The 26393-nt window shown below is 42.4% G+C and overlaps 3 protein-coding genes and 1 long non-coding RNA gene across 6 annotated transcripts; 1 reads left to right on the top strand and 3 right to left on the bottom strand.

Annotated features, from left to right (window-relative positions):
• The first annotated feature begins 575 nt into the window (after positions 1-575).
• LOC134036903 (uncharacterized) lies at positions 576-1878 on the top strand. The gene is made up of 4 exons (XR_009932460.1): positions 576-780; positions 1099-1149; positions 1247-1323; positions 1427-1878. It is a non-coding gene; the product is annotated as an uncharacterized LOC134036903 (long non-coding RNA).
• Positions 1551-5341, bottom strand: wu:fc46h12 (uncharacterized protein LOC568958 homolog). Its single transcript, XM_062482069.1, has 5 exons — positions 5093-5341; positions 3172-3280; positions 2962-3081; positions 2766-2844; positions 1551-2355 (listed from the first exon to the last, which is right to left on the bottom strand). The coding sequence occupies exons 1-5, from the start codon at positions 5194-5196 to the stop codon at positions 2264-2266; spliced, it is 504 nt and encodes a 167-aa protein (XP_062338053.1). The 5' UTR covers positions 5197-5341; the 3' UTR covers positions 1551-2263.
• Positions 5342-6256: 915 nt separating this feature from the next.
• LOC134035965 (Y+L amino acid transporter 2) lies at positions 6257-11971 on the bottom strand. The gene is made up of 10 exons (XM_062480571.1): positions 11805-11971; positions 10858-11373; positions 10027-10152; positions 9732-9876; positions 9004-9127; positions 8744-8847; positions 8261-8357; positions 7979-8128; positions 7631-7814; positions 6257-7319 (listed from the first exon to the last, which is right to left on the bottom strand). Exons 2-10 carry the CDS (start codon positions 11369-11371, stop codon positions 7225-7227), a joined length of 1539 nt encoding a protein of 512 aa, XP_062336555.1. The 5' UTR covers positions 11372-11373; positions 11805-11971; the 3' UTR covers positions 6257-7224.
• A 941-nt stretch (positions 11972-12912) lies between these two features.
• LOC134035964 (receptor-interacting serine/threonine-protein kinase 2-like) lies at positions 12913-21103 on the bottom strand. 3 transcript variants are annotated; one of them, XM_062480568.1, is made up of 12 exons: positions 20721-21103; positions 20295-20528; positions 19874-20027; positions 19336-19491; positions 18811-18968; positions 18135-18184; positions 17762-17923; positions 16739-16824; positions 16443-16544; positions 15916-16012; positions 15585-15797; positions 12913-15448 (listed from the first exon to the last, which is right to left on the bottom strand). In XM_062480568.1, the coding sequence occupies exons 2-12, from the start codon at positions 20483-20485 to the stop codon at positions 15072-15074; spliced, it is 1746 nt and encodes a 581-aa protein (XP_062336552.1). In that variant the 5' UTR covers positions 20486-20528; positions 20721-21103; the 3' UTR covers positions 12913-15071. The 3 variants fall into 3 exon arrangements, with proteins under 3 accessions (XP_062336552.1, XP_062336554.1, XP_062336553.1); XM_062480570.1 differs by having other exon boundaries at positions 20295-20393; positions 20721-21102; XM_062480569.1 differs by lacking the exon at positions 16443-16544 and having other exon boundaries at positions 20295-21102.
• Between the last annotated feature and the right edge of the window lie 5290 nt (positions 21104-26393).

Below are 26393 nucleotides of genomic sequence, written 5' to 3'. Positions count from 1 at the left end.
GTTATGTGACTGAAAACACACAAAACTTGATTGGTGTGGTGTCACAGAAAGGGACACCAGTTAATCAGGTTTCCAATGAGAAAATGCATGCAAAAAATGTCCCAGATTACCCGAATTCACTCCTACAGTTTATTTCTGCAGAAAGAATGAGAAAGTATAGTTGGTTATTGTTTGTTTGAGAAAGATATTTAGAAATGATGACTATGGTCTGATGCCACAGTCAATGACAATGTCAGTAGTTCAATCATTAGTTGAGTAATTTTTATTTATTTAAAAAAAGAGAAACATCAATCAATAATGTTGAGTGAGATGTCAGAGTGGGGAAAAGAAGCAGTCAGTCATGCTGTTATTATATCATACTGTTTACAGTACTGTATTCCTTCATGTTATAATTATTGTTCATGTTTGGATAGTTGTTGCCAAAGTAAATGTAAATATTTGGGTATAAATGTCTAAGTCTCAAGAGGTTTTTGCACTTGTTCAGCTTCTTTAAGGAAAAGTACAACTTGATCCAGAAAATCAAGGACAACATAAAACATTTTTTTACGGGTTGTTGTTGATGACAAAGAAAACCGAGCTCTTATTTTATGAGGCAACACCTTCTTTCCAGGTATAGACTATTAATCAAGGTGACTTCCTAGTACGAAACACAGGTAAGAAAACCAGGACAGTGAAACAACAGCCCCGTTCACTGAAGAATGTTCCAACAGGACCGATACGGCAACATTATGCTGCTATTCATATTGGCGGCATGTTTCACATTGTCAGCGGGACAAACGGGTATGCATTGTCCCGTTTCATTTGACATTATTGCACATTTTGATAATAGTCGTGGACTTGGAGTCGTGGAATAGTCGTGGACTTTTCTTATTCCTGGATCCTATAGCCTTCTAGGCTTATAGAAAGCCGTTTGTAGTACGGAAGTCTGTCAACGTTTTAGCATACAAATGTGCTAGGTTTCTTTATGCTGTGAGGTATTACCTATACCTTTGAACCCACTCTTTTATTTGATAGATTAATATCTAAGTATAACAAAAATTGGAAATCAAGATCACACTTTAAATATGTTTCTGTGGGTGGATTGTAATATTACCACAGGATACCAAATACTCACACCAACCTCGCCAGCACCAGCTTCACCGGAAAGAGGTAGGCTATTACACACCAACTGTAGACTATATTTTACATGTGGATGTATAATATACATGTATCTCAGTATTGTTAATACCCTTACTGGTTTTTACAGCATTAGTGATTGCGGTGACAACTTGGCAGTCTCATCAAGAACTGAATGAAACTACGGTTTCTGCATTAGTGCAACAGGTAATAGTTATAAATGTTCAGGAATGATCCCTGTCAGCTCATCAATCCATAATTGAATTTACATGTAAATACATTTTAAAATAAAGGTAGATTTTTTCTATAGCTCCAGGCACAACTACAGAAGTTACAACCACATCTGGATTTTCAGATGACACTGAGGAAGATACAGAAAGTGTGACAGTGTGTCTGAATAATTCAGGACACAACTTTTCACAATTCAATTTCTCAATTCTACTACCTATTACTTATAGTTGAATTATATTGCAAGTTTATAGACTATCACAACGTGCCACACATTGAGATAATACATTGATGGTGGTATTCTTTTCTTTATGTTTTACTTGAGAGTTTCTATGTTAAAAAGGGTATTGTAGTCTGTGTCTATGACTGGGTAACAAGTATATCAAACTATTCTGTATACACATTTGTAACTAAATCCCATGGCCTGGTTCTGGGCTTTGTTGCACTTTATTTCCCTTCTGCTGTATGGCTTACTTCTGGAACCACTCTTTGACCTTTTTTTCCAATAAATAGAAGTTATAACATTAAACAGTTTGACATGATTATGATGGATTGATTACAAAGTACACGCTAAAGTGGTGGTGTCAAAAGTCTATTTATATAACTGGAAAGAAACTTTCCTTCCATTATGAAAAGGAGGTCCCAGCAGTGAGACCGGGTGCATAGACATTGTAAACAAGGTAATCGTGTTTCATTAAAGCACTAAGGATAATAACAATAAAAGCATCAATGCCTGTAATAATAAAGCTAGAATCTGCAATCCCCCTGACCCTTAACCTGGAAACAGGATCTACATCAAATAAAGTGAATGTGGTTACTAAAGAGCCTCTTTCGCCTTTCTTTGTCATCAACTTTACAGCCATCATCACTCGGGGTTTCTTAATAAAGACAGACGTAGGTTTTAAACATGGCCGCTGGCTCAGTAGATGGAGCAGTTGGTTGTGGTGTACTCAAGGCAGATCCACTCGTTGGTGTACTCTTTGTATCCTTCCACCTGACTGAGTCCACTGCCTGGAAAAGAGGACAATGCATCGTCTGACTGGGCAGGAGCTAGCGCAGAAGGGCTGTCTCTGTGCTCTGGTCAGCGAGGGCCAGAGACACGTGGTCATTGAGATATGGAGGAAGAGTATGTCAAGTTTCAAGTGCATTTTGAAGGTACATTGGAGTTCTTGGTACTGCTCCAGTTGACAGTTTCCATAGGTGTCTAATCTAAATGTGGTCAAAATCTAAATTTCTGAATGAATAAATCCTAATCTTGCATGAAACATTTCTTACAACTAGAATATTAAACCCCCCAAAAAGAAAAAAGAAATAAAATATTTGTTCAATTGTATCTTTTAAATATATTGAACCTGGCATTGCCCTGTGGTAGTAAGGTTGAGAGTGCACTACAAGAGAGCATGAGGAGCTTATGATGTCACCTTCTACCAGGTTGTGGAGACTGCAGTAGTTGGTGCCGTTGTCCATCAGGTCTTCCCAGGACTCTGACACTGCCTCTCCCTGGAAGTGAAGAAGAGAAGTTGTGTTCATGTGAGGACAGTTGAGTGTGTGTCTCAGAGTTAGACTGTGCTCCTTCTGAAGTGAACTTAGCAACCTTTGACCTATCTAAAAGCTCACAGTCACACGGCACACAGAGGACTCCTCCATGGAATACAAGCTGAACCTGAGGTCGTCCACATCCTTGGTCGTGGGAGAGGTGTGCTTGGCTTTGATCAGGATGGGAGATGAAGACACCAACTACAACACAAGAGGATAAATGTTTTTTAAGGATGGCGAAAAAATCATTTGAAAAGTGCACAGTAGGGGATAGAGAATTGGGCCTTCTACCTCATAAAGACAGTTCTCTCCACCAGATTCACAGCTGGCCCTCGTCCTCCAGGCTTTGATCTGGTTCACCAGAGCCACATAGACATCCCGGCATGGGATGCCAAACAACCTGGGGAGAAAATAGAGCATGGCAAACATACAAAGAGATCCCATCACACACATATAATGGTACAGGCCTGTTTGGGCTGCTCTCCAACTGTTGTGATACATTATTTCTGTTTATGATCGCTGAGAGCCCAGGGGGCCGTTCTCGGTACGTCGCTAACTCAGTTAGCTGGATTTGATTGTTGACGATTTGTCATTATCTTGGATTGTTCGGTTCTTCGAAGCTCATCCTGGACTTGCTGTCATAGCAACAGGTCCGTAAACTTAAACCTGCTTGGGAGCAGGTTTATTTTATGTAAACACGATGAGATTGAGGCTTTACAAGCAGAGGTGATACAGGAAGTCTGTCACAGACATGTCTTGTCCCTTTTTACTACAGGAACCTGTTGCAGAAGGTGCAAGAATAATAAGCAGAAGTTAACATGAAACCGAATTAATTGCTCATTGCGTGATAGATAGGCTCCTTAAGCACAGCGCGATGCTAGCCTATACTTTTTGAGAGGATAGCCTATCGTTTTTTTGTGAAGGTGTCATTTACATAATAAATTTGTTGAAACCACATCATATGACATTAAAGATGATAAATAAAAATATGAAAGTATGAAAATTAAAAAAAACATAGGCCTAGCTTACTGTAATAAGCGATAAAACGCGTTGTCACTCCTCTACATTTGGTCTGCTACTTTTTGCCAGCCCTCTTTCTTGGATTTTGCAGACTTTGAGGTGTTCCCTGGCGTTCTGATAAAATCTTCAAATTCGGAGCAACCTTCGAGCAAGCTGTTGCTCTGTTGCGGAAAAAACAGGGCGCTCATTTTGGCCACGGTGAGCAGCCATAGACTTATGTGAGCAGCCAATAGCAGCGTTGATGATCAAGGTTTCTACTATCGATACATACCCCCTTTTAGACCAACGCATAACTCAATCCAGCTATACTAATTATAAACAACATGGGTGTTCGAAGAACCAAATTAGCCAGATCATGATTAGCAAGATGATGTCATCTTGGATGTGTCATTTGATCTCGGATTTAATAAGCGACGTACGGAGAACGGGCCCCAGTTGTGAGTAAAAATGTAATCGTTCTGCGTAAACATGTGTACCATTTCACGTGAGGATAAACTAGCAAGCCAACTACTGTAGCCGTTGTCTGTAATCATCCTAAGGTCTTATGGAGTTATGTTTGCCACGTCCTACTGAATGTAAAGGTCATACAATTTCTTCAACAGAATCCACAATCTTGTTGATCTCTGGATCGGTCTAACAAGCATGTCAGCCATAACCAGTATGAGAAATTGAGGCGGAGAGAAAAGTGAAATCACATGGTACCTTGTCTGATGTGAATTTTCATCTATAACCACACTGAGAGATCTCTAGATCTCAACAACAACATTTTTTGACGTCATCTTGAGACATTAGCTATACCCTGTAGCTCATTATTAGCCACAATTTGATCAATTACTGAGTGAATAACTTCAAAGACAAACGCACTTTCCAATTACATTCCATGCATTCAGCACACAGTGAGGTACATTATGGCTACATAAAAGTTATAATTTCTGATGTTGATGACAACATGGACACACCTATCAGTAATGCCCTTATACATATTAACACATGCCATGATAAAACTTGTCTATATCATTCGACTACCATATAGCCTTAACAATTCTCTCCTGTTGCATTTTGTCAAGTCCATTACAATTAAACTGACCCATTCCTGGATCAATTGACATGGATTCATTACATTACAATTCCTGGACTTTATACCAATCTCTTTCACATTCAAACACATTCAAAGAGAAACAAGACTCCATACCATATCACTTTGCACTGCGCATGGAGGGGATCTGCACTGGACACAGCAAAGAAGGAGACCCCCAGAATCAGCCCGAATGCCACAAGCAGAGATTTCACACGCATGGCTGGAGAAGTTTGGTCTGGTTCTCTGGGATGCTGAGTGCTGCTGCGGGGAGTTTGGATCTTCTTTTGACTGTCGGTGGGTTGGTGCCCCGGTCTTATAAGAGCACCACTGCCAAGTGGCTCATCCCAACACCCGGGTCATGTGAAAAGGTGAAGCAGGAGGCCTGTGCAGCATTGATTAGCACGGTTCAGAAGCATGTGAGAGCCACGGAAGGACGAGAGAAAGGTTGAATGCTTCGGTTTGAGATCTTACATCATAGTGGACTTATAAGTCATTTGCAATTCAGAAGTGTAATTTAGGTACACTGTCACCTTATAGACAGTCATCCGTTCATGATTACTGATGACTGCCACTTTCATGATCATTATTGGTGAAAGCAATACACATTTTTAAAGAACACAAATATGTTGCTTAACAGACTTCACTTGGAACATGAAAACCATGAAACTGTGTAGCATTTACCTTGCCTTTTCTCTTCAATGATGATGATTCATGAATACATGAAACGTAATCATGTTCTACACGGGCAACTCAACAGGCCAAGCTGTTGTTTCTGTTTAGAGGTTGGCTGTGAAATGTGCTTCCTGAGCTGGATAAATATATTGTTAAAAGCTTAATGACATTGATATGAAATCTATTTTTGACAAAAAAACACTGAAAAACAAAGCTCTTGTTTGATTGCCAATCTGAACACCAAAAACTGCAATAAAACATGGTGTATGTAACATGGGGGGGGGGGGGGGGGGGGGGGGTTTGCGCTGATAGGTTAATGAAGTCAAAAAAGATTCAGTGAACTTCTCAATGGACTGAGGATATTTTGTAATTGTATGCGATGGCTCCCCCTTGTGGCAGCCTTGTAGTGATGTCAGAGCGCAGACTGACCTGTCTACTCGGGTAAATAAATAATGTTTTCAAAATTGAACTATTTTATTAATCTCAATAGTTCAATTCAATACCCTCACATTTAAAGGTGTAATGTAATGCTATATAATAAAGCATTACATTACACATTACACATAAAGTATAATATGGAGATTTTGAACGTAGCGACACAAATCACACTGTGAATATAAAAATGTAAGTGGTTTACTTTGACTGTACCAGACAAGAAGTAAATTGACATGTTGTTTCAAATATGGTTTGAAACTTTACATAGACATAAAAAAAATCATAGTGGAAGGAGAAATACTGTAAAGACGGCTAGTGCTTGGATTAGGGGGAGGAAAAGGTATGGAACTGTGAGGGGATAGCAAAGACCGGGAAGGCACATTGCTAAATACTTTGAAGTTCAATCTTGGAACACAGTGGCACAGGTTATAATAGTCTCCAAGCCATTTAAAGGGTACAGCTTACAACAAGCCCACCAAAATCTATTCGGAGACTTCAACATATGGCAAAATAACCAAGCAAAAAACACATTCAGTCTTCTTGGCTATGACTTCTGCAAACATATCCTTCATAACTTCAGCCTCAGGTAACTCTAAATGACCAAAATCGGTAGCAAATACATATTAATAACAATAAAAGCGCTAATTATGTGTGTGACAGTTGGCAAATGTAATGTAATATCACAGAATAGGAGTGCTAGTGCTAAAGTTAATTTCTAGAATACACTTTGGTCCAACACTCTTGTTAGTCATAGCTTTATGAAACCAACTCATCATGAATCAGCTTATTGTGAAAACACATGATCTGACACAATGATGTGAATTCTACGGGTACATTTAGAAATCGCTAACATTTCCATGTATCATAGTTCATTGTTCACCAGGAGAACATTTCGATCAATATTCAAGTGTATTCCAAAAGCACAAAAAATAGACAGTGATACAAAATCGTTGCTTTGTCCCAAAGTATATAAAATGTCAGTATGACCACAATAGCAAAAATTGTTCTCTGAAATATCTTTTCTTCTTTTGTTCTCAGACTCTGAAGACATTTGAAATCCCAACCAGAATACTCATGGAAGGGCGGGTATCTCCCCCGCGGGAGCAGGGGGCGGGGAGTGGGGCACGAAGCAGGTGCTCTCATTGGCTTTTACCGTTAGCTAGTATCTCTGGCTCCACATCCAGTTCAGTCAGACAGCAATAGCACATGATCTGAGTGTATTTGGTGACCGTGGCTGACACAAGGAGAGAGGTAGGAGGAGAGAAATACAGAGAAAGGGGAAGAAAGAGAGGGAGATAAAAGATTTCTGTGTTAAATGTTACATTTGTGGGAATGTATGTCATGTCTTATGAGAGATACTGAGCGCTCAGACAAGTAACATTTTATAATCATTGCTCGGGGACAGGCTTTGGCAGTGTGGTGTAGGAAGCACTTCAACATACTGGGTCAAGGCAAGATGGTAACACCATAAATGATGAGTAATGATAACGTCACTTTTCTAAAACCCCCGCAAGGCAGCCAACTGAAGCACTTTTGAACCCTTACCATTGATATTGCCTATGAACTTTGGCCTCTTTTCCTCCGGCAGGTAGATGGCTACAAAGTAGACAGGTATTCCTGACAGGGCAATGCCGATGCCGATGAGAGAGTTGATGGTGTCTCCGTAAAGCGGCACGATGACGAGGAAGAGACTGCACAGGCAGTAGATGAAGGGGAAGAACAAGGAGAGCTGTGCGGAGAGAGAGGAGGCAACGATCAGCTGGAGGTGGGGGAAAAAAATGGAGACAGAGCAAAAAAGAGAGGGAGAAAGAGAGAGAGAGAGCGAGAGAAAGAGCGATCGGGAGAGAGAGGTAGAAAGCGAGGGAGAAACACGGGGGTCAGCAGGTGCGTCACCTTGACAGGCCTGTGTCTGTCAGGCTGTGTGACGCGGAGGTAGATGAGGCCGGCCACGGACAGCCCCACGAAGAGCCAGTAGCTGAAGCTGAAGTAGTTGATGAGCTGGAACACATCCTCCACACACAGGAATATCAGGCCCATCCCTCCCTGGAGGAGGAACACAGCACAGGGACTTCCATCATGAAAGGTCACAAGAGGAACCACATGGAGGCCTGCTCAGCGACATTAACACCACAGCGAGGTACTGTCCACAGCCACTGCACTGACATATTCACTCACGTTGAATATGAGGGCAGGAACAGGCGTGTAGCGCTCCATGTGGATCAGACTCAGGCTGTCTGGGAGGTGTCCCTCTCTCGCTCCTACGAAGAACAACCTAGACAACGCATGAAGCAAGGGGGATGATTACCGATTACATTGTTTTCATTTTATTTATGCTTTTATTTACAGCGACATACACTATAAATTAAGTACATTAAAATGAATAACTGCAACATTAAACCTACTGTATATTTGTTTTGTGTGGGTACGGCTGCTGTAAAAGGACATAGCAATATTGTATATCGCTAAACTGTTCAAATCTGTTCATTTTGAATGAAGAAATTGCAAACATGGGTAACCTGGGTAAACATTTATGAATATTCTTCCAATGTTTTTATCAAGTCTTACAGCTAAACTATTTTAATACCCATGTATACTATAAGGCCTAAGGTGAACCCACCAGTTGTCCCAGACTGAGAAGAGAACATGACTGACTCTTACCTGGAGGCAGCAATGATGGAGGCGTTGAGCCCTCCATAGCAGGACATGGCCACAGAGATAGGAATGATCCAGCTGAAAGAGCCCAGGACAGCGTTTCCAAACGTCTGGAGAATTAAAAAAACATTTTAAAGCACATATTTCACAACAAACATAGAGAAGTACAATCATCTCTCCATAGTTAAGTGACCAGATCAGGGATCATATGAACAGTGCAGTCGCATTTCTGTCAGAGTTGATTATGTAGGTCAGGGAGACATTACCACGGCAACAGCGTCGCTGGCCAGCAGAGAGGGCATGTCCAGGACCACGTAGTAGGCCACGTTGGTCAGCAGGTAGATGATGGTCACAATGGGCATAGAGATAGCAATAGCCAAAGGCAGGTTCCTGCAAATACAACAAATATGTATGTCAACACTGACACATAACACAGTATGCACATATACAGTCACTCACAAACTTAAAAACTGAGTTTATTTCCTACAGTTCATCTGAAATGCCTCAGTACATTTGTTGAAAAATTATTAATTACATGGTATTGACTAAACAGGAACTAAATATACTGTAACTCCATAGATATAACAGCTCTATTGTCTAAGTAGATCCTATGGCCTTGATTGTAACATTTGACATGCTTACTTTAATGAGTCACAGGTACCATTTTACCATGACTGACTAATCAGCATTCCAAGCCAGACATGAATAGAGCTCTTGTTTCTAGCCTTGGACCAGGAAGATAACATCAGTGCTACTGCTTTTGTGCAGCATTGTAACATGTTGTTGTCTTGTCTCTGTTAACACTTGGAATGTAGAGTTGCATGGACAATGAAGAACACCTAGGTAAAGTGAACACTAAAGATCTGGAACATTCTGAGTTTGAATCTGAGGGCGTAGCTGCTAGTTGACTTGTTTGAGGTATATGAGTGAGTGACTAAGTGAATGCATGAATGCGTGAGTTAGTACGTCTGCATGCATGCATGTTTGTGTCTACCTCTCGGGGTTCTGAATCTCTTCTGTGACAAAGTTGAGGGTGTCCCATCCAGAGTAGGAGAACAGTGCAGAGTACAGGGCCAGAGCTATGGGACCAGGTTCGACAGAGGAACCTTCAAATGGGTGTTCTAAGTTCTGAGTCTCTCCTGGATGGATACATAGGTAGATATAATAGAGTGAGAGATGGCAGGAGACAGGCAGAGGGGAAGAGTCAAAGAGAGAAAAAGAGGGCAAGAAAGATGAAAGTTGAGATGAAGATTTGCATGGATTTCATTTTTAGGTTTCACTCCTCTCACCATTAGCAATCTTTATGACTCCCATGATGATGATTAGGATGAGAGACATGATCTTGGTATATGTGAAGAGATCCTGGACCATAGTACCCCACTTCACATAGGCACAGTTAATAAATATCAACATGCCTGAAAATAGGGAGAGGGAGAAATATATTACTTGTGTGTACAAAATAAATGAAATAACTCCCTGTACCAATCCCTCCTACTTTGGATAAGAATATATGTGGAAAAGTATGACAGTTTAGTAAGAATTTATACTTTTATTTTGTACTTATTTATTATACACAACACATACTGCACTTCAAATAATCTCTGCAGTCAGTGTCACTAAACCTCCATTACTCATTCATAGTTCCTGTCAACCTTTCTCCTCCCGTCGGTAACAGATGGATCTGCTGCCCCGGTCTGGACTGTGAGGCTGACTCATTGCATTGCTGCACTGTAACCTAAATACCAACTCGGTGTGCCACTTTCACACTGCTGAGAGAAGCCTCACAATGCAAGGCTATTTTTCACTCTGGCACCTTCTGTAGGCCCTTTGGTCTAATTGCAGCCGGTGCCAACCCACAGGAGCATTGGGGGCATGCAGTGCTGGTGTGACATCACACTTGAACCGTGGGAGTACGTACTTCTCGTTCAGAAAACAGGGCAGTCCTTATTCCACAGAAAATCAATGATGGGAGAACATCACAGGAAGTGTGAGCACACCATCTGATATATCACAGGATTAAGCAAACTATCTCATTACACACGTTTTAAAAGGGTTTACTTTCCGACACCAGTATTAATAGCCATTAGTTGTACATGCTGAGGGATCCGAGGGATTCTTACAGATGCAGGCGGCAGCAATGAGGCGAATGGCGTCGTACGGTGGCTGGCAGGTGGGGTACAGCGCCTCCACCAGGTAGTTGGCGAAGGTGAGCGAGATGACGGCCTGGCTGGCCGGCTCGACCAGCAGGATGGAGGTCCACAGCCGGATGAAGGCCAGGAAGCCACCAAACGACTCCAGGATGTAGGCGTAGCTGGCGCCCGACTTGGTGATGGTGGTGCCCAGCTCGGCGTAGCACAGCGCCCCAAACACAGAGAACATCCCGCCCAGAGCCCAGATGACCAGCGACAGCCCGTAGGAGCCGCTGTACATCAGGACCCCCTTGGGAGAGACAAAGATCCCGGAGCCAATCATGTTGCCCACGATGAGGCACACCCCGTTGAGGAGGGAGATCTCGCGCTTCATCTGCATCTTCACCTCGTTACCGCCAGGCGGGACCTTCAGGTCCTCGTCGGACTGAGCCACCATGGCAGGACACAGTGTTCCTGACACGGCCACCAGCTTCTGTCTCATCATGTCTTACCAGGGAGGAGTTGGACAAGATTAAGACACAAGAGCTACTTGACATTCATTCATATGAAGATATTGCTCAATGGCTTACATGGAGTTTTGGGTGAACTATCCCAAACTATTCCCTATGTTTATCTTAGGGAATAAAACAGAAGCCCATGTTCAGAGCCTCACACCATGCTTTGTAACGGTCACAGCACATAGTCTTTTTCCTTCAGCAGGGCCAGTAAAAGCACTCTACAATAGTTCATCTATAACATGGCAGTAGAAAAAGCTTCTAGAACATTTCATTATTTCATACATTCAACTTAATATAAAACCTTTTATTTAAACAAGTTCAAAAGTAAAACATTCCATCAAGTCCAAGCCTAGAAACAGACAGCATGAGCAAACAGCTCAATCTCATGTCTTAAGGAAAACAAACAGAAAAGACACGTACCTGCTACAGTAAACAGGAGGAGAGCAGTCACAGCAGAAGGGATTTTCTGTAAGGGTCAATAATTTTGTTCAGGAAGTCATATCTCGACTAGACATGTTTTCTCATTCAGGCAGCTGGAAATGGAGGAGCTCCTGATTGAGAGGCAGCAACAGGACGGTGAGTGTCGCAATATTCCCCAGCCGACGAGTGTTTTTCCAGCCCAGACGTGCCACTCTCCAGTTGCCCCGCTATTTTTGGGAGACATGCTCTCAGAAAGAGCCCCCCCTCTTGCCTCCATGGAATACCTAATAACACTACACACTGGCAGGGCTGAAGCCTTCCAGATCACAATTTTTATGTCCTGGTTGATGTTAAAGCAGATTACTGGAGCCCTGTTTCTGTTCACCACTAGACATTCAATAGCTACAAAACAGTATGTGGACATGCTCCACCATCAACAAGATACTCGGTATGTTGGCTCCACATCAGCTGAGGCCTCCTGTAGCTCTCTTTGTAAAGTATGAATCAAACAGCCTGTATGGCCTAGGGGGGGGGGGGGGGGGGAATCATTCACAACAGAAGACCCTTGATGTTCCAAAGGTGGTGGGATTTTCACACTACACATCTGTGCTTGGTACTTCCTGCTGTGTTGTTAGCTCCAGCACATATAGAAGTGATTTACTGCACATTTGCAGCTGTAGAAAGAGCATTTTCATGTACTTTATTGACACACTAAGCATTACCAGTACTTAAGATTAATGCTGTCAGTTAAACGTTCTTTTTGGCCTAGCAAACTTTGTAGTTTTTTTTCACGTTGATAAGAGCATTAAAATGAGAAAAAATAATGGGACAAAAAGAAATCAAGGGACATTTAGAATAGATAAAAATGTGCGATTAATTGCGATTAATCACGAGTTAACTATGACATTAATGCAAAATATTTTAATCGTTTGACAGCACTACTTAAAATATAATAATAATGAAAGTAATTCCCTTTACTGCCCAAAAGATACAGTAGTACACAGGACTGTATAAATAAATATTTAAGTGCTGCTACACATTGTAACACGAAAAAGTACTCAGTAATATTCTAGAACATAAGTATTTGATATTAAGAATATCAGTCAAACCACATCAGTTATTGTTTTATTCAACAGATTGAGGTTGATCCATGAAACAGAAGTTAAACTAGAGATATTCCATATTCTACCAATCACAACCATAATTTTAGGCCCACAGATATGTTTTAATAGAAATCCAAAATCTAAAATGTTCAATAACAGCTACTGTAAATATGTGCAAATATTATACCATGGTGTCCATGAAAAAAAACAAAAAAAACAAAAAGGAAATGAGGCACAGTATCAATGAGAAGGCCTTAATGTCAAGAAGAATTTGGAAGCATTTTGAACCTTCTAGCTCACCCTACATCACACCAGTCTCCACAGGAAGTCATTGCGGATTTAAACTTTAATAGGTACAAAGAAACAAAAAAATAATAATTTGGAATTAATACAAAATCTGGATCTCTGTAGGCTTTAGTCAAACCCTCTTATGCAAAGGTCAAAGATCTATCTAATCGTGGTCATTTTAGGGTCACAATTGAGAAAACAACTATTCATTGTGAGTCATTAAAACCTCCTGGTTCTCCAGTACTGTTAATTCATGACCATTTGAGGAAGTGCAGTGATGACAATAAGGCCTCTTAAAAAACACCTAGCTCTGGTGGGAGTTTTGACTGGGTTTTCTCCACAGAGACACTGCATGCACACAACACTAATGGAGAGACAGTGTGAGGCTGTAAACGGAATGGACCGTTTTTCAGGAGGAAAACTACTGTGCAGCTTGTTTTTGGCAGTTGAGGAAGAGGGATGTGTGGTCTGTGAGGGAGAGGGATGTGTGGTCTGTGAGGGAGAGGGATGTGTGGTCTGTGAGGGAGAGGGATGTGTGGTCTGTGAGGGAGAGGGATGTGTGGTCTGTGAGGGAGAGGGATGTGTGGTCTGTGAGGGAGAGGGATGTGTGGTCTGTGAGGGAGAGGGATGTGTGGTTTGCAGAGAGATCGGTAGTCTTCTCGGGCAGGGGGAGCCATCATAACAGTCATGATCGAGGAACACAGCTGAAGTCCTCCACAGCTGATGGAAGGTACTGGAACAGACTTTATAGCCAGAATAGCTCATCCTGCTTGTAGTTTGTCTGTAGAACTAACTACGGCAAACCAGTGAGGAGTACAGACCTTGTACGAATCAAAACTCAAATGCACTCGCATCAGATGAGTTGCAGAAGACAATATCAAAATAGACAATCAAAGCTTTCTATTGGAGCAGGTTACTATGAGGAGCACCACAAGGTCCTATATTTAGCTCCAAGTTTTAGCTTGAAGCCCAGTCCATTCCATTCCATGTGTAGCCAGAGAAGCTCACAAGGCCAACAACAGATACAGTACACATGCATATACAACTATGACCTCACCCTCTGGTAGAAGAACATGTCTGCAACACAATCCACAACATTTAGAAGAAATGCTACACTCTGGATGGAGCTACATAAACTGCTTTGTATACCCAACAACAGATACATTCTAAATGTAAATATTTGAGTTCCGTTGCCTGTTTTTTTTTTACCATCGCATCATCAATGCTGCTAACAGTACAGAGTTTAACTTATTTTGTGGACATGAACTTGAAGAAAACCAAGACAGCCAAGACAGTCCTAAGCTACATCTAGTACACTCAAATCCATTGAGTATATTTATACATTGGAGGCAACATCCCAGTATATTATTAAATGACTGAGAGCCCCAAAAATACTTAATCAAACAAATCTCCCTCAAACATGCTTTTCAGAGCAGATAAGATAGATATGGTAAAGTGACCTAGTAGCCTAATTTATTGAAGACCAAATTCTCATGGATCTAAATCATGGTGAGACATCATTTCAAACACACTGAAGGACTGTGACCTAATCTACTATATCAAAAAATGAAGGAATGCTTCAGCCATGCTCGTCGGCTATCTCAGTCAACACGACATGGTCAAACCAGCCTGTCTATCTATCTATCCTCATCCTTTTAGGCAGTGGATGGGTTCACCATCCACTATACCCACACAGCAGGATCCACAGCAAAGGGGACAGGCAGTTGCCGTGGCGACCACAATTAGGTCCGACCCTCCCACATGAGCTCATGTCTTGAGCTCCGAGTCAACCCCAAACTGACTCGCAGAGCGCACACACACACACACACACACACACACACACACACTGGTCTCTGTGCTTGCGTGTGGGCCAACCCTAGAACGTGTTCTTGGCGTACTGGCACGGCGGGGCGGTGGGCTGCGCCGCGGCCGTGGGCGAGAAGAGTTCCGAGGGGTATGGCTTCAGGCCCAGCTGCATGTTCTCCTGCAGCTTGCGGATGACCACGCGGCAGAACTCCTCACAGCGACGGTGGCACGTGTCCAGCAGCTGGCGCACCTTGGCGGTGCGGGTGGGCCGGTTCACCACCAGCTCGTAGTCCTCGCGCATCAGCAGCGAGCGGGCCAGCAGGGCGTCCAGGCTCTGGTTCAGGCACGCCTCCGTCATCTGCAGCACTATCTCCTCCCGCTGCGCTGCCAGCCAGGCGACGAGGGGACCCAGCGTGGGGGCGGGGGGGTCTGATGGGGGAGAAGCGTCTGAGGGGGGGGGGGGGGGGGGGGGGGGTCATGGTAAATGAAGGGTGTCAGCTGGGACAGAGTTCAGAGTCCCCCCCCCTTCACAATCTGTCTAGATCGATCCTATCGAGGTGGGGAGGGGCACGGTTGACTTTACCTTGAGGCTGGGGCTTTCCCTGGGGCGTGAGGGTTAGGTTATCCAGATGGGTCTCACACTCGTTGACGGGCAGGCCGGGTTGGAGGGGGATGTTGAAGTTGTTCATGGGCCGGGCACTCTGGGAGTAGTTGCTGAGTTTGTTGTCCAAGCTGTGGTCCTTCAGAGGCTGGGGGTGCTCCAGGGGGACAGGCATGAACGAGGATGGGGACATGTCTGGGGATGGGACACAGAGAGAGACTGGTGGTCGGGGGTGAGACAGAGTCTAATCTACTACGCCAGCGAGTCTACTTTAAGCATATAACGGCTATAACGGCTGCCACTGGAGGCTTACCTTTGGAAGGCAGGGCATTGCTGCTGGTGAGACACCTGGGCTGGGACATGTTGGCCTCCTGGGAGGAGCAGGACCCTGACCCAGAGGTGGAACTCTCCTGTGGGAGGGAGCACAGTCAGAAGCAACACACACACACACACACACACACACACAAACCTGTAGGTTTTCTGTCTCTCTGTCTCTTTCTCACTCACATACATGAAAAACCCTATAAGCTTTCCTTCTCACTCAGCCTCACACATGTACAAACCCACACCAAAAATATAAGCTCTCTCACACGGCGCACAGAGCATTCTCAAGGAGTAAACAACATAAAGCACTTCTTTGGCACAAACCTTCTCAGAGACACTGATAATATACTGGGTGCTCTGTACGCTATAAACCAGGAAGAGCACACCCAGAGTGGCCTGTGCCAAGTGGATCTCTGTAAGTAGCTGACTGAAAGAACGCCAGGTCCTCTTGGATGTAACAGAAACCTCTGGACTATGTTCTGCTTATTTCCTGACCGGTGAGGTTTGAGTTCTTACAGGCCAGGGACTGGGGTTGAGAACCTTCAGAGACTTCTCCTCATCCCTCCTGTGCTCGCACGCGGGTAGCTGCATGGCCGAGTAGCAGCTCGCCCTCCTCATCTGAAATAGAGGAAGGAAGAGAGAGAGAGACGCACACACAAGGTTTTAAATACGCTGCCAGAAATTCTTATGCAATCCATTTCCTATGACTTGTCCCATAAGGGTATGACTTGGTCGCAGGAGTTAAACCTGCTGGTTTATGCTGCCTGACTGAGCTGGATTCCCCCAGGGGGTCATCCGGCTGGAGGACTGACCTTTGACCTCTTGACCTCCAGGACGGCCTCCAGCACACTGACCTCATCAAACCTCCTCAGCATGGGCTCCAGGTCAATCAGGCACTCTACACAGAGACAGAAAGCACACTCAGGACACAGCCGAACACAACTCACGCTGTACTGACCAGATCAACCAGAAATGAGACAAACAGTGTCTGCACCTATGAATCCTCTGTTCTTTCCTATTCAGTCATGTGTGATACCTAAATTGCAGGGGTTAAAGTGTGTGTGTGTGTGTGTGTGTGGGGGGGGGGTTGGAGAGAAACGCTTTTTTGTGTTCTGCTAGTTTTCTACAAGGGTGACCAGTGGCAATGACAAGTCATGTTCCGCAATAAAGGTGCACAAACGTATTTCTAAGTCGCAGACATGGTCAGTCATAGACAACGGTGTGTCAGCTGTAACAGTTGCTCCCGGCAACGTTGTGTTAAGTTTGAGTGCATGGGCAGCGGCTCTATGACATGAGCAAGCACTTTCTTACCGCTGCTGGAATATAGTAGCTTCCTCGAGCAAAACAAGCACCAGGTTCTCTCAGTTTCTTGCACCAACTGCCAAAAGGCTCGCCGTCTCTACCTTCTTCTATCCATGCCCAGCGCCATTTATTTTTGAGTCATTTATCTATGGGTAGGACATCATCCCCAGGCTTCATGAATCATGCTTTCACCGACAATGCTAGCGTGACGTACGGATCTCTTTCACACTGTGTTGGCAGGACCCGCCCTGCTCTGCTTCTGATAGGCTTGTAAATGTAGTTATAGTTGCGTTCCTCTCATATGATTGGTAGGGGAAATCAATTGACTCGACAATATTAAACCACATGCAAGTTCCCAATTTTTTTTCCCCTCATAGCCACACAACGGACATCCGGCACGGTGCCGGAATACTTTAAGCCCTGTAAAGGCCAGAGTGGCGGTGAAGAGGAGAGGAAAGAAGGAGGGCTGGCAGGGTGGGGGGTGACGGGGTGGGGGGTGACGGGGTGGGGGTGGTGACAGGGTGGGGCCTTACGGAGGAAGGAGGGCCGCTCGTCTGGGTTAGCGGACCAGCCGCAGGTCAGGAGGTTGATGAGGGTGTCCCTGCTGGGGATGTCCCCTGGCAGGTAGTCCAGCCCCGTGTCCGGACGTGAGCCTCGCAGAACACTGAACATGATCTGCATGGGGTTGGTGGCCTCTGCTCACACACACACATAAAAGGGAGTTAGACCAGATGGCTCCGTCGTTGTGGCTTCATACTGAAGTGTGTGTAGTTATGAACAGCATTTGTTGTCGTATTAACAGATATAATCTGGGTGGTTTACTCTAGGATTTTAACATTAGTTCTGACACCAAGACATTGTGCTGGACAAAAGTACCTTTCTAGCTAAGAAAAAAGGTCAAAATACCTTCAAATGGTATTCGCCTAGACAGCACCTCCCACATGATGATTGCATAACTGGGGGGGAGCAATAATTGAGAAAAAAGTTCATTCTCTGGAGAAAGAAGATTTGTTATGGGTACAGCTGTCACTCCCCCTTAAAGATAGAGGTGTAGGTGCTAACTGTTATCACACATTTCATTACATGACACCAAGACAGACATTGTTGCAGTGACTCAACTACCGTAACTCTGCCAAGAAACGTCATTGGCCGGGTTTCCCAGATTTGTTAAGAAGCTCTTAAGAGCTTCTTGTCAGTTTAGAGACTCAAGGGTCATATGTCTTTTCTACATTTCATTTGTCTATCTTCGCTGAGACAAACTCTCCACCCAAGACGGCAGTAAACATTGCATTGACTCTCTCAGCGTTTCCCAGAACTTGCCTGCACTAAACGTACCTGCCAAAACACATTCTCAACAAAAGTATGGCACCCAAAGAATCTATTTCAGCTAAACATGATTGGAACATTCAAAAAGCATGGCCTTAGATGCTGGTAGGTATCTATAGCATTTTCAACCTCATTTGAAAGAATGCTAAAGCATTTTTGGATGTAACCATGCATGACTACTTCTTTCATTCAACACAAGGCAAACTATGCTTGAATCCCCCTTGACAGATCACCACCTGGGTTCCCAGTGACTCACCTGTACATGTCGTGCTTGACATCAGCCCGTCGACTCCGGGAGGGTTCGTAACTCTCGGGGGGCATGTAGATCACGGTGCCGCCCATCTCTGGGGGCTTGGACCCGGAGCACTTACTGATGGACAGCTGGCGCCACTTGGAGAGGCCAAAGTCTGCAATCTGGACAAAGCAGAGGACTGCTATGGGGCTGGACACTCCAATAACATAAATATGGCAATAACAAAACAAAAACACATTATTTATTGGGTTTTCAAAAATTGTTTGCAGAGGAAAAATAAGCATGCAAACTGCATAATTGGGCTAGATTAGGAGCCGGTTCATTCTGGAAGACAGATTTGGATAATGAGGTGCTCATTCATATTTAAATCCTATGTTGCCCCCTTTTCAGTGCAGCGAGACAGTTTAATTGTACCTGTGATTATCATTAATATTATGAGGAGAACTGGCTTTAGTAGAGCTCAATCTAAGAAGGATTTAAAGACAGGGAGCTGCTTGGTGTTCACACTAAAGTTGGTAAAACACACACCTTGACGTGAAACTCCCCATCCAAGAGGATATTTTGCGTCTTCAGGTCGTGGTGCAAGAGAGGTGGGGTCATGTTGTGTAGGAAGTTGACCCCCAGGGCGATCTCATACAGTATCTGCAGTCTCAGAGGCCAGGCAAGAAGGGGATACAGGCTTTTCTACAAACAGCCAGGGAAGACAAAAGGAAACAACATAACTGAAACTAAATGGAGGAAGGGAAAACAACTATGAAATCAAAGTGAAACTTAAAATGTCCGGAACTTCCAAAGGGGTGTGCTCACTACTCGAATTGTAGGACTAACTATCTTTTCTCGATAGGCATGTTTGTTTTCTGTTTCTATGGTCCAATATGGGTAAAGTACCAAATCTACACACTAGCCATATTTAAAGGTTGGATGAGACATGACCCACCGACCGTCCTCATAGAAACTTCTAGCAATTGACCAAATAACCATTAAACAAGATCCATGGGATGGGATTTAAGATTCTCAGTCATAGACAGTGCTGCTCCTGACACAAAAAGGATTTGAAAGGTGTCACCTCATGAAGCAGCTGGTCTAGGGAGCCATTGATCATGTACTCTGTGACAATGCAGAAGAATTCTGGCTCATTGCAGACGCCAAATATCTGGATGATGTAGTTGAAACGGGCCTTATGGAGCACCTCTGCTTCCTTCAGCAAGCAATTCCTCTCCCTGGAACAGTCAAAACAATACAACACTTTTTGAACACTTCCTCATCAGCAACAATCACTGATGTGACCAGAGATGCAAGGAAGGGATGAACATTAGTACTTCATTTGTTTGTCCTCAATTCTTGTCCTCTAAGATCTACTGTAGAAAACATAAGAAATCATATGACATGCTGTGTCATCTCTATGTCTACCATAAATAATGGGCACCAACAATGAAGAATTGAGATGTAGCGAACAACTCATGTAGTGTTTCACGTGCTTCACGTACCTTTCGCCAACGGGAGAATCCAACTTCAAGCACTTAATTGCTACGGTTGTCCGCCAGTCAGAATGTTGTGCCTTGAAAACGGTTCCGAACCCACCTTTGCTAAGATAGTGCAAGTCCGTCAGCTTTTGATAGGGGATCACCGGTAGAGTGCTAGTGAGACTACAAAGGTTCACACAACCCGTGTGCTCCATTATTGTGAGCCTACAATGCCTCTTGAAATGCTTTATCGTATGACTGAAACAGAAAGCGGAATATATAGTTCCCTTTTTTCACAAGGAAAAGCCCCTTGACAGGCGGCAACACTACAGAACATATTCAATAGACTCAACGCAATATTTACCGAGCAGATATGTATGACGTAGTGGTAGGCATGTTGCTGGATTAGCACACGGCCTCGTTATGCGCCTATACAGCTAGCTGTCTTACCTTTTACCGACTCGCCTGAAATAGTCGTTTTTACCTAAACTCCCGGACAGTTAGAGTAAATGTGATGACACAAAACCGTATGTTTGAGACCACAACAAACGGCAATCTCCACAATATGGTTTTCAATGGTGGTTTTCAAGAGCTAGGTTGTTGACAAGCTCCACTTAGGACTACTGTAATCAAGTAGTATACTAAATGTTAGCTAACACTTATAACTGAGCAATATGCGAATTATACATTTGTAACTAATTCAAAAGTTACAATTCTACGAATAAACTTGTCAGAATCGTCATTTAGCTACAGTACAGTAGTTCAGTGCAAGCTAGCTAGCAGGCGTGTGATGATGTGATGTCAAGTGAAGTGTTGCCGAGAGACTGAAGTAGGTTGATATACAGGTTTGAAGATTGCGTTGCGTTGTTCAATGCGTTGTTATCTCGTGTTTTTAGATGTTATAACGCATTTAACATGTTTGTTAATGGTCGATCAACATTGTCAGCCTTTCCTGACAAAACTGAATACTTACGTAAAGTTATGGATTACTTTTTTGTATTGATACATACTTTATTAATTGAGAAAGGACCGTGATCGCAACGTGCAGTACGTTTAAGTAGCTTTACTGTAATTGCCTGTATACAGTATGAATATTTTTGAGACAAAGCCACAAATTCAAGCAACGAACAAGCAGCTATATTACTAGGAAACATATTTGTAGTGATTATTGTTGTAGGCCTTCTTTTTTTTGGGTAAAATAAACACAAATGTCACAACAACCTAACGTGGTTGGGATTTTGCCAGATGTTTGTAGGCTATTTGGCTTAATTTGTGTATTAGAAAGGGCAAAAGTTCAGATGGGATTTTTGTCTCCTGGTTAACTCAGGGAGCCCAAAGGAGGAAGCTTCCGAAATAAAAGGCTATTTTCTAGAATACCCTCTCTGCTCGTTTGATGTGAATTGAGAAAGAGGGCGAGCACATTTTTTACACACGTTTGTTTTTGCAATCTCATTTTAGTAAGTTTAGAGACAAGTGCACACCTGTGGTGTAATATAACACAAATACTCTTTGAAGGAACGCTTCAATGGCATTAGATGCCCAAAGTTATTGTCGAATTGTCCTGACATGTTAACATCATTGCCACATTGGACATTAGGCCTATTTTAATTCAGTACAAAAAAATCCAAACGCAACATTTAAATAACAAATAACATTTTCTATTTTATTTTTAACAGTCATTTTGGACAAAAATGAAAAACATTTGATGTAACTAATTATTCAAAAAAGATCTATGTGCCATTCATTAAAGTTTAGAATTACAGTTTTTCTCGATTGGTTACACACATTTTCTGAATGCATACCTCATACTCTCAGAACTCTACACACAAATCAAAAAAACACAAACACAATGGGCAAAACCCCTCACTTCTCCTGCAAAATTAAACTTAACATTCAAAACAATGTTATTTAATCTCAAAATGGTATTTCGTTTTCAAATGACAAACACAAACCATCATATGAATAGACATTTATAAGAACCATTTGAACACTGATGTGCTCAATGTAAAACACTATGATGAATGGAAAACACTTCTTCTTCATTCATCATAGTGAGTTAGGCCTTTTTTTGTTCAGTGTTACATTTACTACGGACAGTACATACATAAGTGTGTTGTAAAATATTTGAGAATATTGTTTTTATACTCAGAACACAGAAATACACGGTAACAAATATATTTTACGTATTTTTCCCAGAAAAACAATGTACACAGTGTACATCCCAACCAACACAAAGTTGCACATACAATGGTCTACATACAAAACAACAGAATACTTTACTGTATAGTGTATACAGTTACATTATTATTATTTTTCTTTGTATTTGCCGTAATGTTATGGCGTTATTTTCTAGGACCATGTTCATAATTTCAGTTTCCTGTTCAGGAGACAGAAGACGTTCCCGACCACCTTGTGTTGGTAATCTTTCAGTTCTGCCAAACAAATAGTAAAATACTGTAAATACTGTGTAGGAATACAAAGTAGGAATACATTTTCCAAATACTTGAAACATACTTTATTTTTACAGTCCTACAGAATAGTCCACAGGCAATACTGTACTACTGTATTCATTGAGTACTGTATTGATATGCAGTAGGCCTACTGCAATTTTGTAGTGAGATGGATGCTACAGTGTACCTGCTCAAATTTGGCTGTACTCTTTGCCCAGCCTCCCTCATTGTTAGACCATGGTTGACTACATGGTCAATCAAAGCGGCTCGGATCTCCTCAGAGATTATGGTCCTTGGCCTTCCTCATCCTCGTCCTCCCCGTCCTCCTCCTCTTACTCTCACTCCTCTGCCTCTGTTTCCAATGTTGGCATCCATTGCTCAAAAACAGAAAAGGTCACCTGTTGCCCTTTTATGCTAAAGCTCTGATTGCTAATTGTAAAACTGTGTGACAGGTGTTTGTCCATGCGATGAGTCAGTGTGCGTATTTGAATGGCAGTGTGTTCCTTGTGAAAACAAAAGATTTTCTTCATGAAAATTGTGCCAAATGCAGAGAATTGTGTGTAGTGTTTTGAAAAAAGTGTGTTTTAGAACTGCAATTTGAGTGTAAAGCAGGAATTGTGCTTGTAGTTTAGCAGAATTGGTTCATGGGGTTGGTGCATGAGTTACATGTTGTGGTCATTGTGTCTCAAGTACTAGTATTTGTGTGTAAACAATTGAGAAAAACTGTAAACCATTCAAGAACTAGATTCTCCCTGGGATAATGCATTGTCTACGCCACTAGATGGCAGCATTGTCTTTAAGGTTGACATTCCCCTTCACTTGACAGTCAGCATTAAAGGTCTTTTCAGAATATCTTTTTGTCTGGGCTATTAGCTCAGAAAGACTTTCCGGGGACCCCTGCTGTAGGACAAGAATTGGGACCTCAAAGAAAATGTATTGAATGTATGTATGTTTGTATTGATCTCTAACTGTAATCATGAACAACACAATGGGTCTGGGGTTATGTAGAGAATCTTGGCCATGGAATTTGACAAAAAACACTGCTGCTGCACATAATTGTTTTTGGAGCTGACCAGATCTCTCACATGCCCTTACTGGCCTTTCTGCAAGTACAGTACATCTTAGATATTCATTGTCTGAGCAGAACAATTGGCTTATTGGATTCAATTAAAACATAATAACAGTAAACCTTTAGGAAGCTTGTTGAGGTACTAATAGTGAATCCATACAAGGTAATTCAATTGTAGCGAGTTATATATTTTACGTGAACTGATCAACCTTCCTAAACTCGGGAGAAAACGTATAGGATTTCACCAATTTAACCATATTTAAGGCATTACATTGTTCAGGTGGCAAGTACTTTTAATTGGATTATTGTTTTATTTTTATCTCTATGAGACTAAATAGTCTTTGCACAGCCACTATTTTGATCATGGAAGTACAGCCAGTTCCCAGAAATATTTTTTATAGAGGAATGCAGAGTGTTCGTTTTAAAGAAAGTGTGTGAATAGCAAATGTGGATCAATAAATCTGCTCTAACTAATGTAAAACGCCAAACACAGAATTACTGTATACTTTCTATCCAGCATACTAGGAAGTGTTCTATGCATATCTTCAACTACAGCAAACAGAGAACGACAGTTATTGTAGTTGTACTGAACCAGCTTGTATTGGGTTTCAGTGGGGACATCCACCTCACCTGGCAGACCTGCCCCCTCATCATTCCCACCCTCCTGACTCATCTCATCTAATGCACTATATGAGTCTCCAGATTTCATTTTGTGAGTAGTCTCAATAAATCTTCTGGCAAGTGTATAGAGGTAATGGTTAATCCACTAGTATACGTTTGCAGAAGTGGCCCTATGCCTTTGTCTAATAAATGCACGGATGAACAACTTCTGCTCTGCAGTTGTCCTGAGATTGCATGGCTGGTGGAGGGCCTAAGCATAGGTTCACAGAGGTAAGATGACTAGTGTGGAATTCAAGGCACTTGTGTCCCATAGTAGGTCAGTTTTTTTGGACTTGAACCGAGCCAGTGACCTCAGAGCTAAGACTTATAGTCACTACAACTTCCAGCCCCAAAACCAGTTCACAGCCCAGCTCACAAAAAAAAGTTCTAAAATGTTTTAGATATGAAGTCACACACACATCACATCCTTATTTTGAAACATCAAAAACATTCAGTTACATGACTGATCAAGATTTTTTTTAAACTGCACAAACTACACATTTACATTTAACTGCACTTACAACATATCTTAGACTTTAGACAAAAGGTTTTAATTAGGTAGGCATGTGTCTCACTCTACCTCTTTATTGGTCACTGTAACATCTACCAGAATCTACAAGAGAAGACAGGCTGGTGCCCTCGATGGTTTGTCAGCAATCAAAAGGCTTTTAGTCAGTGTGAGGTTACCAAGCCATCTGAGTTGGCAGCACTCTTCTCCCAAGAGGTGTCTTTCACGTTGCCATGCCCCCAAAAATGTAGGCAACATACTACATCTGTTTATCAGATATGGCATTAATATCATTTGTAAAGTTGCATTCTTCTGCAGATGGCACAAAAGGCTATATTGGAACCAACAAAATGTTTCAATCCTCACTGTATATTTACATACTCAACCAACATTGTCCTTGCCAAGTAATACAATTAATACATTAATAGAATAATAAACTGCATTATCACATAAGGTTAAAGAAAATAATTAATAGGCCAAAGCGTTGCTGTTTTGAAGGTTAAGTTACATTGACATCCTTCTGTCCTGTTAGATAAGATAAGGAGGACATGTTAGAGAGAATTTGGAGACACTAAATTGTTATCAAAGATGCACTTAAGATTTTACTTCTATATAGCATGTAAAGTACATTTTCATTGTCTTAATAAATGATCTGATTGCATGCCATCAGACCCATGAGAACCATCTTTCATGCCCTCTACAGATTGTGTGCTGGGGGAAGGGGAAATCACTAGGCTACAGAGGGATATGGAGTCTGCCTCCAACCTAGCAACTAGGTGCTGATTGGCTGGTAGTCAGGGCTCTTTTACTGTTGCATTGGTTGGAAATGGGAGAAGCAGACGGAGACAGAGGGAGGAGAAAAGTGATTGGTTGTTGAAAACTGAAGGAGAAAATCTCAATTGCCAATGCCTTAGAGACTGTTTGATGGATGTATTTCAGGCGTGACTATAAAGGTAATTCATTTATCAGCCCAGGAGTTATTTTAAGGGGGGTGGTAAGAAAAAGGGCAAAGACAACATGGCATACAAATGTGTGCGTAAATATCAAATAATGAAAGAAAACCTACAGAATCAGAGGTACCTTTTGCATCATAAGGTGCTCTGCGACTTTACTGCAGTAAACTCATGCTCGTACAGACAAATGTATTCTTTATTTTTTGCCACCAGGCCTGCATTTCTGTTTTATTTTACCTACCTGTATACTACAGGAAAACAGGTACATTCTCTTACTCTCTCTTTTACTTACTACAAAAAACCAACAGAGCAAGATGGACCCATAATTCACAGATGATATACACACATAATTCTCACCTTTTTCTTTCTCACACACACACTAAGTGACTCAGTGGCCTAGGTGGTGCGTTGGTACAAGCTGTCCTGGTTCCTATGCATCCGGCCCCTCCAGAAGGCCAGGCTGTCCACTCTCTCTGCTGACAG

The sequence above is a fragment of the Osmerus eperlanus genome, chromosome 16 (genome assembly GCF_963692335.1).
Source record: "Osmerus eperlanus chromosome 16, fOsmEpe2.1, whole genome shotgun sequence".
Lineage (NCBI taxonomy): Eukaryota > Metazoa > Chordata > Actinopteri > Osmeriformes > Osmeridae > Osmerus > Osmerus eperlanus.
The sequence above is the reverse complement of the archived record's forward strand: the minus strand, read 5'-3'. Positions and strand labels throughout refer to the sequence as shown.